Source organism: Haliotis rufescens, unplaced genomic scaffold, assembly GCF_023055435.1.
Source record: "Haliotis rufescens isolate VD_foot unplaced genomic scaffold, xgHalRufe1.0.p SCAF_7, whole genome shotgun sequence".
NCBI classification, from domain to species: domain Eukaryota; kingdom Metazoa; phylum Mollusca; class Gastropoda; order Lepetellida; family Haliotidae; genus Haliotis; species Haliotis rufescens.
The window spans coordinates 21,494,845-21,511,819 of NW_025964361.1; the positions used below are offsets into that span (position 1 = coordinate 21,494,845).

Here is a 16,975-nt window from a genome sequence, read left to right on the forward strand (position 1 = left end):
CTTGAACCATGTTTGCGATTACGCTCTCGTTAATATATCACTTCTGTGCTAGGCGGTACCGCAGTGATAGTTTGTTTGTATGTTACAAGGAAACGAGACATTCGTCTGATGTTCACGAGGAACCTCATTTTGCTTGTGTGAATTTCGTGATTTTGCAGCAAATCATTTCCTTATGACGCGGATATATTAGGGTTGATATTGTTAGGACTAGCCAGATCACTACTTTCACCCTGCATTTGGCCTATTGCACCAAACGCTTGGTTTACACGCTTTGGAGTCACTAGATTCAGGCTCTTGTAGTGTCGTTGTTGCCTAGCAGCCTTTCATACAACTGTTCTAGAGTACCTGCATTCAGCCCAAACACAAATATAATCAACCAGGACGACGCGTCACCTCTCCACATCGTTACCATTATGGCTCTTGGTGAACAGGAACCAACATGACCCGAAGTATCCATATTTTCCCTAAAACTACTTTTATTGATATTCAATAAGGTTAAGACATTTGACAAATAATATAAATGGATAACATAGTTATATCATGTTATTTTAAAAAATTATTGATGAATATTATAAATTAATAGAAAGATAATTAATACTATGATCAAGTCTGCCTATTTTTGACAACACAGAGTCATTGAAACAGTTGTATGTCAAGTAGCCTGAATACGAAAGTAATCATCACGTGCAGAGTCACATGATACATTGTGTAGCCGGCCGGGCTGTGAGTTACGCTGTTCGAAGTCGTTCCAGTGACAACTGTATTTAGCAATCAGACATGAAGTATTGTTCAAGTGTGGTCGCCTTTGCCTTTTTGGCTTTTGGCGTTGCTTTCGCAGCGGTGATGCAGTATGACCCTCTGAGGATAACTTCCAGGTTGCAATCTGAAATGGAGGATCTCATGCAACTGGTTATGAAGCCTCACACTCTCAGCAGAAATGTACCCCTACAGGTGTACAAGGAGATGGTAAGTCAAGTATGAAGTTCAATTTGAAAAATATCTGTCATGGCAACATGACACCTTACGAAAGGTCCAGAATTCCTATAACATTTATTACTCTTATAGTTCAGAGTTTAGATCTACCATAATTATTTATGACCCACTTTACTGCTGATGTTTCATCGCAGAGACAATGATGGGGAGGATTCCATGCATAAACTCTACCTAGAGTTAATTGAATTCCCAGTGTTTATTCGAGGAAATATGGTAACCTAATAACTAACAGACTACCTGAAATCACCAAATCTGAAATGTAGTGTGCCGAACTCCTTACAGTCTCGAGGCACCCGTGAAGATCCGGGGTAGAATAGGTCTTCAGCAACCCATGCTTGCGTTAAAAGGCGACTATGCTTGTCGTAAGAGGCGACTAATGGGATCGGGTGGTCAGACTCGCTGACTTGGTTGATGCATGTCATCGATCCCAATTGTGTGAATCGATGCTCATGATGTCAATCACTGGATTGTCTGGCTTAGACTCGATTATTTACAGTCCACCGTATGTAGCTGGAATATTACAGACCCCCTTTATATAGCTGGAATATTGCTGAGTGCGGCATTAATCAACAAACAGTCTTCGAGCATGGGAGGCCAAGTGGTACAGAATTGTGTGGCACAATCCTGTGATCTAGCTTGAGATTAAAATTCAGAATTGTCCTGAATATGATTCTTGGTTGTCAGCATCATACAAATGCTTGTGGGGTTCTCCAAAGTTCTAAATGATTTGCTTCACTTGGTATTGCTATCATGCAACTGAAATACTGATCAAAGCATTTTTAAGGCACCCGACTCATAATTAGCTGTCTTTCCCCCTCATTGTTACTATTTTTTCCTTTTTAAGTATTATTTAACTAATATACCAATTAACATGGTTGTTTTTTTGCAGCAATGTTCAATTCTGTTATTAAAAGCAATGCCCTAATGCAGAGGGAAACAATTAAATCGATGGTGATTGTTGTTTGACTGATTTGATTGTATTTTTGCTTGATTTTTTACTATCTTAAGATCACAATGTACTATAGTTGTTAACTGTGTTCAGGGCCTGAACCCAAGCACTCGTCTGACAGATTACAGATGGGTAAACTGTGGCAACAAGTCTGTGGAGAACCTGCTCATCAATGACATCAAGTTCTCCCCCGACCCCATCTCCCTGCCAGGAACTCTCACCGTCTCCTTCAGCATTACCGTCAACGTGACAGTAGCAAGTCAGCTTAAGGTGGGTTGTTTGGGCACATTTTCATTCATTTGTTATCCTATCCCAGTCTCATCAAGTTTATAATCTTGGACTTATTGTCAAGTTAAGAATAAGATGATAAGAGAAACACTTGCAGTACAAGGGATACCTGTCGGACGTATTTGTTTGATTGGTATAAATTATATAATACAGGGGCATGCGACTCTGTGTCAAGTTGGAAAATAGGGAGATGAAGCTCAAAATAAGCAGAAAGAATTACCCTGCATGCATTTGTATGGTTTAATATGATTAAATCATGACATTGAATGTCAAAGCAATTCATAAACATCGAAAATCAGACCATCAACAATGAAAAATTACTCGAAAATAGAAGTTCCATAATGGTGGCAGCAGCTTCATAAGTTTGTACAATGCTTTTAGATTTATAAGATATTAAGGACATTTTAAACAAACTCCTTTTTTTAAAGATGAAAGACTGAAATAGATAGTTGAATGATTACCAGTGTAAACACTTAATGCTGTATGCCTCCTAACTATTCTCACTGATAAGTCACCTGGGCCCACTTGCACAAAGCGATGTTAGCATTTAGATGATTGCATCTCCCATACTTTAACATAGGCTTACGATAATCTTAGTGCTAAGATGGCTTTGTGCATGTGGGTCCAGGACTCTATACAAAGCCTTTCCCTTTCACTTGCATATTAAGGCCTGTGATCTAATCATGCTATAAAGTATTGAGCATTGAATTAAATACAGTAGATGAATGTCTGTTTTATTTTTGTTGCTTTTCAGGGAGTTGTCCTGCTGGAGAAGCAGGTTGCCGGGAGCTGGATTCAGCTGCCGTGTATTGGCAACATTGGCTCCTGCACTTACAATGACATTTGCCCACTGCTCAATCAGATTGGAGTTTGTCCTGACTCGTTTAAGGCAGCCAATGTACCATGCAAATGTCCCTTCAATGCAGTGAGTATATTAAGCTGGATAAATAAGGCTAAAAAAGATAATAATCTTGGTTCTCAGGCACCACCCACATCATCATAAAACCTGCCGCATGTTTTGTTTTTATTTCCATTTTCCAAAAAAATCTAAAAATCCTAATACTTAAACACAATGCACCAAAAAATGGAAAATGGAAACAAAAGCGATATGTGCAATGATCTTATTTTGCCTGGTATGTTTTCTACATTTTTCTGCTGGCACACTTAAATAGTAAACAGCATCGTCCTAACTTGGTGTGCATGAAACATTTCATATGTAAGCTCTTAGAAAATACTACTTATTAATTTCTGAAAAATATGTACATAGGAGAAAATCTCTGTCAGAAACAGAACATTTTGCTCAATTCTTGCACATTTGTCTCCCAATTTGACTGTTTAATATTTTTCTTATGACATTTTTTCATGTCATTTGATAACTAGTACAATGATCAATAACTGTACTTAATTTTGTTTTATTATTTTCATAAATAACACTTGTAGAGACATTTTTGTGCAATATGCAGAAATCCACGTTCCACCGACAGACAGTCACGCAGACCCCCTCTCAGGTGGTCACTTGTACGCGAGACGGGAGACCGTCTCGTGTAGAGGTTACGTCCCCTACTGCAAATGGCTTACCATCTTTGTGTCATCTGTCACATAAAATTCATGCATTGAATTTAAAGGCCTCTGGAGACATGTCATTAAGCTACCTCACTGTCAAGTAGAAAGGTATTGTTACAAGAGTAGGGGTGCAGTCAGAAATCCACTGTCCAATCGTTTGTATTTTTCATTGATAATTTCTGAAAGTTAGACATGGCTGCTTGTTTGAGACTAGTGATAAGATGCTAGAAGTTATGCTACACCATTAGTCTGACACAGTGTACCTGTACCCAAACAAATACATCAGTCTTACCATTGTCAGTTTATCATTAAAAGAAAAAAAGAAAAACATTTTTTTTAAATATTCTGACACTTCAATTGCATGGTGGATACGGGCAAACCTTCTGTTTTCATTTATCTTCTAATAGGCCATGGGATATAAGACTGACTCTTTATATTTCACTAATAAATGTTTTTATTTTCAGGGTACATACACACTTCCTGGTGCCAGCTTTGAGATTGATGCCAGCTTCTTGCCATCGGGCGACTACCACATCCGCGCCAACCTAACCCATGGCGCCCTTGATGGTGGCTGCTATGACATCTATGCCTCTTTTGCATAGTAAGTATTCATATTCATGAACTATTTTGAAGAAATTGAAAGTTTGAATTATTTAGTTTTCTTTTTGTACCTCATTTCAACATGACATTAGTTCCTAATCGATGCAGTTTTCAGTATTTTACAGAAATGCTTTCAGGACATACTCAGTACCCAATTATTCATATTTTGGATATGTATGCTTCAATGGATGTAACTGGCTTCATTTATATCACAAGTTCTTTAAAGACATGATACCCCCAAGGGGGAGAGTTCATTGGTAACTTAGTAGATTGTGTTTCACCATACCCCAGTTGCATGGATGGTTGTTCATAAAATCAATCCCTGGTTTTGGTCAAGGCTTACTTATTTACAGGCTGTTGTCATATAGCTGGAATATTGCTGTGTTGCAATGTCTACCAGAACATGAAGTTGGACTTAAGATGGCCACAATTCTAACATTGCTGTATAGCCTGGTCCTACAAATAGCTCCTTTTCAGAGTAAAGGCTTCACCATACCACCAACACATACATGCATGGCCTACCATGAGTTTGCTTGTCATCATGGCCAGAGAGCACTATTTGTTGACACTGATTCAGTGTGTATGACAGTCTGGATGTGAACAGGTGTACACCAGATGCTGCAAATTACCAGCCTCATCAGCAGCCTACCAATGAAAACTGACAGACTGCAACAGAAACAGTCGGATGTCTACAATACACATGGCATCGGCAACAGAAAACAATGAGAACGTAAACAAAAACTTAGAAACAGTGTCATATATCAGAGAGCATGCTGCTAAAAAGATGCTGTTGTTTAACGCAGCAAAATTCCAGCTGTGTGACAGGGTATGTTGACACGACATCAACCAACTCACTGAGCCCAAACTCATTAAAATCAGATATTAGTTTTCGCTACCACTAAACAAAGATCTGAGGACATCCCATTACGGGTCCCATCAGAACGACATTTCACGGACTGTGACCGACCAATGAAATTACTGACAAGAAATCGATAGAGCCAATCAGAAGGCAGCTTTCTCGAGCTTTACGACACTAGTTTCAAACTGGCGACGACGCTTCGAAACATATTTGATTAAAAAATTTAAAATTGATAAAAAGAAAGGCTTATAGATGGCCTAGATTGTATGGATATAATCATAAAACCTGTAACTGTCCTTCGGAATACCCTCTGTTAAATATTTCGAGGTTGCATGATTAGAAAACACATTCCGACTTTCACTTTCATGATCTGGTAAGCGACGCTCTGATTGGTTGGATGAAAGGTCGATCTGACGTGACCCGTAATGGGATGTCCTCAGATCTTTGTTTAGCGATAGCAAGAACTACGTTGGGATTTTAATGAGATTGCACTGAGCCTTACCACTTGATCCTTTAAGTCGCCTCTTACGACCGCAAAGGACCTATTCTAACCCAGATTCCTCACAGATTTCCAATTTACAATCTTAGGTTATATACACACTCATATACACAAACATACATCTCAGTTTCAATATGCCTTTGTGCTATTTTCATACATTAGGCTGACATGCAATGATATCATTGAAATAATGTCAATCAACATAAAACCAGATTCAGTCATTGAATATCGGTATGCAAAAACTATGAGCAGAATGGATGGCATTATACCTATTTATGTCATAAGAACATGGAAATGTTCAGCCTACATAGAAATTGGATGTCACAATGGATGCTTGGTATGGATAGTACTTGGTTGATTGGCCACCTCAGGAGATCAATAGTCTGACAATGTGGCTAAATGGAGAAATCTCAAAAAGAGTGCATTATTTTAACCAGCAGCTGTTGAGTCATGATACATAAGGGGTTCATTGTTTGTACATTTCACAGGAATTTACTGTGGTGTTAACATGTGAACTTTGTCAATCAGGCCCTGGACAACGAACCTGATCTTATCTGCTTGTCCAGATTTGAACATTATCACTCAAATATTGATTCCAAGTCAATCTTGTAACAAGGTGCAGAATTTTGGACCAAGTCATTTTAGCATAAAATTATCAATAATATCAGTGACAATCACAATAAATGCATGGCTGGCATTTGCCAATCAACCAATCAGGTTTTAGTATAACCTGCCATAACTGCAACAAATTACTTTTTTTTAAATTTTATGCTCATTAAAATGATTGATTTATCCATATTCAACTAAAACACAAATTTCTTCTTGTCTGGTACGGCATGCAACACATCTCATTAATGTGTTTTGTTCTTTTTTTTCAGAATGATGTTGAACAGGATACAACATTACCAGGAACAAGTTGAAGACAATGCAACAGAATCACGAAATTGTCCATGTTCTTTCATCACATTCCATATGTCTGTTTTATGTGCAGAATAGTATGTTTTTAAGACTCATATTTATTTTCAAAAAATTAAAAGTGCAACAAATTCATTTATGAAATGTTTTGTTTTTTGTAATGTGTGTTTTAAAACATTTTTTGTATAATGGTAGATCTACCACAGTGAATAAGTCAAACATGTCAAAGGGTGAATTTGAGTAAGTGTCTTTTTTGTGTTGTTTGTAATTTATCTAAGATAACAAATATTGAATTCAACAATGCATAAAATTTCAAGATGAGGTCTTTTGAGATTGCTACTATTTTTTATATGCAGTTTACATACGAAATAAATTATGAAAAAATATATCAATGTTTCACCTGTAAATGAATGCATGCCATTGTGATATGCTATCATAATTATCAAGGGAGAGAACTCTTGACACTGCAATGTATACAAATGGGTTTTATGCAATTTATGAAATTTTTTTTAATCCGAGTTCCCAGGCATAGATAGGTGGTTTGTTTGTGTCATTTACAAGTGTGGCCTGTAATTGTAAATGATTTTTCTTAATAATGCTAGAATATGAAAGCCGTCAAAACTTCAGCATCATTTGACAAACTTACCAAGGGCTAAGGTATATGAGACTATTGATCATCTGAAGTGTTTCTCTTATCCTGGTATTTGTTTGTATGTGGAGTATGCATGAAGTGCAATTAGCAGTGTATATTTCTGATGATGATTGGTTATGATGAAATGTCGTTGTTGCATGGATACTTGTGGAATGAACACAGAGACCTACCCGAAGGATACAGTGAATCTGAAGTGTTTATAATCATTAATTCATGGGCCCAACACATAACACTGTTTCCTTTGGAGATGTATCAGATGTATGAGCTAGAGGGTTTTTTAAATCAACAACATTTTGTTTTGTTTTATATTGTTTTATTGATCCACTGACAAAGTAGGTTTTTTTTCATAATAGCCTGTCAGTGGTCACTGACCACACCTTGGGCTTATTTCCAATACTGTGACATAATTGTGCTCCTGTCCTCCTCCTTTCGTTGCATTTTGGCCATTGGGTAACAGGGTTTGATTTAAAGAACTTGATTTAACTTGTGCAGTGCATGTTGACATGGACACCAGATAAAACCAGGTTACACTCTGGTCCCATAAATTTAAGTTGAAACATAAGCCAGTCTGTTGCCAGGTTCACACAAGTTAATGACATATTGCTGTAAGGCGTAATAGAAACATGCACATTATCTTAAAGTACCCATAGTGTGGTGACGTCAAGCCTAAGAAAGCATGACAACTTACACTTAACACAGGGATTAGTGATGTATGTATGGCAAATATACTTTAGAAGTATTGAGTGTGATCAAAGATGTTTTGTGGAAACAAGTACGGTTTAGTCAGGGACAAATTTGAAAAAGTTTGACATGCACTTTGCGCATGTAGACATTAGGTATTATTTTTCAATAAAAGGTTGCACTTGTGCATATTTTATATAGCTAAATCAAGCCCTGGGTAGCCTGGAGGTTAAAAACCTGGGTTTCATTCTCCACATGGGTACATTTGGGGCAGCTGATTCTTGGTGTCCACTGCCCTAATGTTCTTTGAATATTGCCAAGGGTGGTGGAAGTTCATGCTCACTCAAATACTCATTGTCAGTTTACATCTATTGTGTGAAATTTGGTCTCAGAATAAAACATTTTATAAAAGAAATCTGTTTTTCTTTGTCTTTCATCAGTTAGCCTCCAAGTTGAGACCACAGTACGATTATCTCCTTGTTCTAAGTACTCCCAACTATCAGAACCAGTTGTTGGATTATTATACAGTGCAGAAATGCAGAGTGGAGGGGCTGTAGGAGAGATGTCATCAGTGTTACTGGGCCTCACCTGTGTTCCATGATTGTAGACTTAACACCAATGCAACACATTGTCCACAGTTTGTCTTTCTTTGAAAACATCAGCTGCGGACTTCAACTGAACATATTTAAAGGCTGACCAATGTCTGCTGTTCTGAAACTAAGTGCCCTGCTTCTGGTATCTGGTGGATCCGGAGAGTATGTAAGTACCCCTCCTCTTTCAAGTGTCAGCATTTGTCAGTTCTGCCATATGTACAGGTTCACACTTAGGTAGTGTGAGCTCCCACATTCAAGATCCTTGATGTGTACATACGTTCCTGTCGCTACCATAGTTTGAGGGTTGTTAATATAGGCTTGTTCCCCCTTATTGACACATTAGAACCGAGTATAAGGAAAGTGACGCAATGGATGCTTTTACAGTATTCATTTCTTTGTCATGGAAAAATATTTCAAACCATAAGATTATATGTTGGCTGAATGTTGCATGTGTTTGTCTAATTGAATTGATTGTGATCTCCAAGGGTCCAGTCCAGTTAATGTTTTGAGCCACTGAATATTTACTCATGTGTTATTTACACACTGGGTATTAGTACTTTTCCTTCAATATGTCATTAGTCCTTTTTAAGTCTTTTAAGACCTTTATAAAATAATTATGTTTAAAATGCTGTGACGTTCTGTCGAAAATGTGCCACATACGCCAGTTGCGTGTATGCGTGACTAGTGATTTCCATCTGTTCCTGGAGACTGAAATCCTACATATGGTGATGTTGGCACAATGTTGGCTGTACACCCTGATGACGCGGGACGTGACTCATTCTTTGGCTTGTCTGGCCTAGACTATTATTTGCTGGCCACTGTGATATGGTTGGAATATATTGACATTCTCGGAAAACAACAATCTTGATTTTCACATAATGGGAATTAATTAGGATACGATGACACGCAATCAACCAAGTCACAGCGACTTTTTCTTGAGAGCCCTTCTAAACAGCGTATTCTTCTTGGGAGCACATCTAAACAGCGTATCCTTCTTGGGAGCACTTCTAAGCAGCATATTCATCTCGGGGGCACTAATAATCAGGTTTGGACCAGACAATCCAGTGATTAACATCACGGATATCGACCAACTCAATTGGGATACGATGACGTGCATCAACCAAGTCAGCAAGCCTGCCCACCGATCCCTTAGTCGCCTATTACAAGCATAGTCGCCTTTTACGGCAAGCATGGGTTGCTGAAGACCTGTACTACCCCGGATCTTCACGTGTGGACATGTGTAAAGAAGACTTCATATCATGACTGTTCACCGAGACATAATCTTTCATGATTCACAGAATTTGAAAACATGGAAATATAACATGACGCACCATGTAACATTTATAATGTGTTCGAACGAAGGATTTATTTTAAATGCAGCAGTAAACGGGTTTTTTTCTACGGTAAATGTTAACTAAATTATTCCCTGTCCTTTCTTTGGCATCCTACGACGTTGTGAAACAATGTTCATATACCACAGCTTCGTCTGATCCTACCGGACATTGTACAACAATGCTCATATACCACTGCTTTGTCTGATCCTATCGGACATTGTACAACGATGCTCATATACAACAGCTTTGTCTGATCTTACCGGACATTGTACAACAATGCTCATATACCACTGCTTTGTCTGATCCTATCGGACATTGTACAACGATGCTTATATATATACCACTGCTTTGACTGATCTTACCGGACATTGTACAACAATGCTCATATACAACAGCTTTGTCTGGTCATATCGGACATTGTACAACAATGCTCATATATATACCACTGCTTTGTCTGGTCATATCGGACATTGTACAACGATGCTCATATATATACCACTGCTTTGTCTGATCCTATCGGACATTGTACAACAATGCTCATTTACCACTGCTTTGTCTGGTCATATCGGACATTGTACAACGATGCCCATATATATACCACTGCTTTGTCTGATCTTACCGGACATTGTACAACAATGCTCATATACCACTAATTTGTCTGATCCTACCGGACATTGTACAACGATGCTCATATACCACTGCTTTGTCTGATCCTACCGGACATTGTACAACAATGCTCATATACCACTGTTTTGTCTGATACTACCGGACATTGTACAACAATGCTCATCTACCACTGCTTTGTCTGATCTTACCGGACATTGTACAACAATGCTCATATACCACAGCTTTGTCTGATCCTACCGGACATTGTACAAAAATGCTCATATACCACTGCTTTGTCTGATCCTACCGGACATTGTACAACAAAGCTCATATACCACTGCTTTGTCTGATCTTACCGGACATTGTACAACAAAGCTCATATACCACTGCTTTGTCTGATCTTACCGGACATTGTACAACAATGCTCATATACCACTGCTTTGTCTGGTCTTACCGGACATTGTACAACAATGCTCATATACCACTTCTTTGTCTGATCTTACCGGACATTGTACAACAATGCTCATATACCACTGATTTGTCTGATCTTACCGGACATTGTACAACAATGCTCATATACCACTGCTTTGTCTGATCTTACCAGACATTGTACAACAATGCTCATATACCACAGCTTTGTCTGATCCTACCGGACATTGTACAACAATGCTCATATACCACTGGTTTGTCTGATCCTACCGGATATTGTACAACAATGCTCATATACCACTGCTTTGTCTGATCTTACCGGAGATTGTACAACAATGCTCATATACCACTGCTTTGTCTGAAACCCTACCGGACATTGTACAACAATGCTCATATACCACTGCTTTGTCTGATCCTACCGGACATTGTACAAAAATGCTCATATACCACTGCTTTGTCTGATCCTACCGGACATTGTACAATAATGCTCATATACCACTGCTTTGTCTGATCCTACCGGACATTGTACAACAAAGCTCATATACCACTGCTTTGTCTGATCTTACCGGACATTGTACAACAATGCTCATATACCACTGCTTTGTCTGGTCTTACCGGACATTGTACAACAATGCTCATATACCACTTCTTTGTCTGATCTTACCGGACATTGTACAACAATGCTCACATACCACTGCTTTGTCTGGTCTTACCGGACATTGTACAACAATGCTCATATACCACTTCTTTGTCTGATCTTACCGGACATTGTACAACAATGCTCACATACCAGTGCTTTGTCTGATCTTACCGGATATTGTACAACAATGCTCATATACCACTGCTTTGTCTGATCCTACCGGACATTGTACAATAATGCTCATATACCACTGCTTTGTCTGATCCTACCGGACATTGTACAACAAAGCTCATATACCACTGCTTTGTCTGATCTTACCGGACATTGTACAACAATGCTCATATACCACTGCTTTGTCTGGTCTTACCGGACATTGTACAACAATGCTCATATACCACTTCTTTGTCTGATCTTACCGGACATTGTACAACAATGCTCACATACCAGTGCTTTGTCTGATCTTACCGGATATTGTACAACAATGCTCATATACCACTGCTTTGTCTGATCCTACCGGACATTGTACAACAATGCTCATCTACCACTGCTTTGTCTGGTCTTACCGGACATTGTACAACAATGCTCACATACCAGTGCTTTGTCTGATCTTACCGGACATTGTACAACAATGCTCATATACCACTGCTTTGACTGATCTTACCAGACATTGTACAACAATGCTCATATATAACAGCTTTGTCTGGTCATATTGGACATTGTACAACGATGCTCATAAACCACTGCTTTGTCTGATCCTACCGGACATTGTACAACAATGCTCATATACCACTGCTTTGACTGATCTTACCAGACATTGTACAACAATGTTCATATACAACAGCTTTGTCTGGTCATATTGGACATTGTACAACGATGCTTATAAACCACTGCTTTGTCTGATCTTACCGGACATTGTACAACAATGCTCATATACCACTGCTTTGTCTGGTCTTACCGGACATTGTACAACAATGCTCACATACCAGTGCTTTGTCTGATCTTACCGGACATTGTACAACAATGCTCATATACCACTGCTTTGACTGATCTTACCGGACATTGTACAACAATGCTCATATACAACAGCTTTGTCTGGTCATATTGGACATTGTACAACAATGCTCATATACCACTGCTTTGTCTGAAACCCTACCGGACATTGTACAACAATGCTCATATACCACAGCTTTGTCTGATCCTACCGGACATTGTACAAAAATGCTCATATACCACTGCTTTGTCTGATCCTACCGGACATTGTACAATAATGCTCATATACCACTGCTTTGTCTGATCCTACCGGACATTGTACAACAAAGCTCATATACCACTGCTTTGTCTGATCTTACCGGACATTGTACAACAATGCTCATATACCACTGCTTTGTCTGGTCTTACCGGACATTGTACAACAATGCTCATATACCACTTCTTTGTCTGATCTTACCGGACATTGTACAACAATGCTCACATACCAGTGCTTTGTCTGATCTTACCGGACATTGTACAACAATGCTCATATACCACTGCTTTGTCTGATCTTACCGGACATTGTACAACAATGCTCATATACCACTGCTTTGTCTGATCCTACCGGACATTGTACAACAATGCTCATCTACCACTGCTTTGTCTGATCTTACCGGACATTGTACAACAATGCTCATATACCACTGCTTTGTCTGGTCTTACCGGACATTGTACAACAATGCTCACATACCAGTGCTTTGTCTGATCTTACCGGACATTCTACAACAATGCTCATCTACCACTGCTTTGACTGATCTTACCAGACATTGTACAACAATGCTCATATACAACAGCTTTGTCTGGTCATATTGGACATTGTACAACGATGCTCATAAACCACTGCTTTGTCTGATCCTACCGGACATTGTACAACAATGCTCATATACCACTGCTTTGTCTGGTCATATCGGACATTGTACAACGATGCTCACATACCAGTGCTTTGTCTGATCCTACCGGACATTGTACAACAATGATCATATACCACTGCTTTGTCTGGTCATATCGGACATTGTACAACGATGTCCATATACCACTGCTTTGTCTGATCCTACCGGACATTGTACAACAATGCTCATATACAACAGCTTTGTCTGACCCTATCGGACATTGTCGGACAATGTTCATATATCACTGTTCGATTCGAGTCACCAACCCTAACATGTGTACTACACTGCCCCAATCCAAAAGAAGAAAGTTTTTCCATCAGCTCCAGTCTAATGCGCCGCAAGTCGCTGTGCAGAGTCGTCTCAATGAGTAGTGCAACTGTTAACTGTGAGTTCGAATCACATATTAGCCTCGATAATGTGTATTGGCATGTCAGATTCCGTGCGCGCAGGTCCTCAAGCATTATTAAAGCTGACGAGTCGTGATTTAATTGTAATATTCTTCAAAGCGGCGTTAATATTATTGAGTTACTATTTCACCTGCTTCTCCACCTCCAATTTATCCTCTCCAGATGAGGCTCAAAACATAGCTACCTTGACCTGGTGTTGTTGCACTTCACCGACATATTATAGATTTGACTTGCCACACACAACAAACGTGCAGACCTCGTGTCCTTCCTCTTCCTGCTTCCACCTCTGCCTCGGATGGAAAGCTCAGTCTCAGTACACCTTTAAAGAAACAATGTTGCCAGAGGTATATAAGTGTAATTAGAGCCCAGTGATAAATTGCAACGTTGAATAATATCGCTGATCGTTTAATGTTAGATATTTTTTTATCCAACTTGCTGTGACTGTCTATTTGCCCGATCAGATTTTGGAGGGTAGCACTTTGTCAGCACCATACCCGTGCTCGTGGGTGTCACCGAAGTGGTAAACGTCTCAGACCTGCATCACTTCGGGCTTTCCTCCCACATTAAGCTGACACGCCGCGATATAACTGGAATACTGTTTAAAGCGGTGTTAAACCCAACTCACTCACTCACTATAATATTTAGTATAACCTGCCAAAACTGCAACAAATAACTTTCTTTCTTTTTTTGTTTATGCTCATTAAAATGATTGATTTATCCATATTCAACTAAAACAAGACAATGCAACAGAATCACGAAATTGTCCATGTTCTTTCATCACATTCCATATGTCTGTTTTTGTGCAGAATAGTATGTTTTTAAGACTCACATTTATTTTCAAAAGATTGAAAGTGCAACAAATTCATTTATGGAATGTTTTGTTTTTTGTAATGTGTATTTTAAAACATTTTTGTATAATGGTATATCTACCACAGTGAATAAGTCAAACATGCCTAAGGGTGAATTTGAGTAAGTGTCTTTTTTGTGTTGTTTGTAATTTATCTGAGATAAAGTGGTAAACGTCTGAGACCTGCATCACTTCGGGCTTCCCTCCAACATTAAGCTGACACGCCGTACTATAACTGGAATAATGTTAAAAGTGGCGTTACACCCAACTCACTCACTCACTCAAATGTGTGAGTACGAAGGATTTATATTGAATGCAACAGTAAGCGTTTTTTGTCTATGGTAAATGTTTACTAATTATTCCCTCTCCTTTCTTTGATATCTTACGACGTTGTGAAACAATGCTCATATACCACTGTTCTGACTGGTCCCTCAGGACATTGCACGTCAGTGCCCATATATCACTGTTCTGTCTGGTCCTGTCGGACAATGGACAACAATGCTTATATACTACTGGTTTCTTTGATCCCACTAGACAATGGACAACAATGCTTATATACTACTGGTTTCTTTGATCCCACTGGACAATGGGCAACAATGCTTATATACTACTGGTTTCTTTGATCCCACTAGACAATGGACAACAATGCTTATATACTACTGGTTTCTTTGATCCCACTCGACAATGGACAACAATGCTTATATACTACTGGTTTCTTTGATCCCACTGGACAATGGACAACAATGCTCATGTACCACTGGTTTCTTTGATCCCACTCGACAATGGACAACAATGCTCATGTACCACTGGTTTCTTTGATCCCACTGGACAATGGACAACAATGCTTATATACTACTGGTTTCTTTGATCCCACTAGACAATGGACAACAATGCTCATGTACCACTGGTTTCTTTGATCCCACTCGACAATGGACAACAATGCTTATATACTACTGGTTTCTTTGATCCCACTGGACAATGGGCAACAATGCTTATATACTACTGGTTTCTTTGATCCCACTAGACAATGGACAACAATGCTCATGTACCACTGGTTTCTTTGATCCCACTCGACAATGGACAACAATGCTCATACACTACTGGTTTCTTTGATCCCACTAGACAATGGACAACAATGCTCATGTACCACTGGTTTCTTTGATCCCACTGGACAATGGACAACAATGCTTATATACTACTGGTTTCTTTGATCCCACTGGACAATGGACAACAATGCTTATATACTACTGGTTTCTTTGATCCCACTGGACAATGGACAACAATGCTCACGTACCACTGGTTTCTTTGATCCCACTGGACAATGGACAACAATGCTCATGTACCACTGGTTTCTTTGATCCCACTGGACAATGGGCAACAATGCTCATATACCACTGGTTTCTTTGATCCAACTGGACAATGGACAACAATGCTCATATACCACTGGTTTCTTCTGGACAATGGGCAACAATGCTCATATACCACTGGTTTCTTTGATCCCACTGGACAATGGGCAACAATGCTTATATACCACTGGTTTCTTTGATCCCACTGGACAATGGGCAACAATGCTCATATACCACTGGTTTCTTTGATCCAACTGGACAATGGGCAACAATGCTCATATACCACTGGTTTATTTGATCCCACTGGACAATGGACAACAATGCTCATGTACCACAGGTTTCTTTGATCCCACTGGACAATGGACAACAATGCTCATGTACCACAGGTTTCTTTGATCCCACTGGACAATGGACAACAATGCTCATGTACCACTGGTTTCTTTGATCCAACTTTACAATGGGCAACAATGCTCATGTACCACTGGTTTCTTTGATCCCACTGGACAATGGACAACAATGCTCATGTACCACTGGTTTCTTTGATCCCACTGGACAATGGGCAACAATGCTCATGTACCACTGGTTTCTTTGATCCCACTGGACAATGGACAACAATGCTCATGTACCACTGGTTTCTTTGATCCCACTGGACAATTGGCAACAATGCTCATGTACCACTGGTTTCTTTGATCCCACTGGACAATGGGCAACAATGCTCATGTACCACTGGTTTCTTTGATCCCACTGGACCGTGGGCAAAAATGCTCATGTACCACTGGTTTCTTTGATCCCACTGGACAATGGGCAACAATGCTCATATACCACTGGTTTCTTCTGGACAATGGGCAACAATGC

The 16,975-nt window shown here is 39.3% G+C and overlaps 1 protein-coding gene across 1 annotated transcript; it reads left to right on the top strand.

Annotated features, from left to right (window-relative positions):
• The first annotated feature begins 681 nt into the window (after positions 1–681).
• LOC124139837 (ganglioside GM2 activator-like) lies at positions 682–8,414 on the top strand. Its single transcript, XM_046507209.2, has 5 exons — positions 682–966; positions 2,036–2,212; positions 2,985–3,155; positions 4,258–4,394; positions 6,630–8,414. Coding segments are annotated over exons 1-5 (675 nt in total). The 5' UTR covers positions 682–777; the 3' UTR covers positions 6,631–8,414.
• Positions 8,415–16,975: the final 8,561 nt, after the last annotated feature.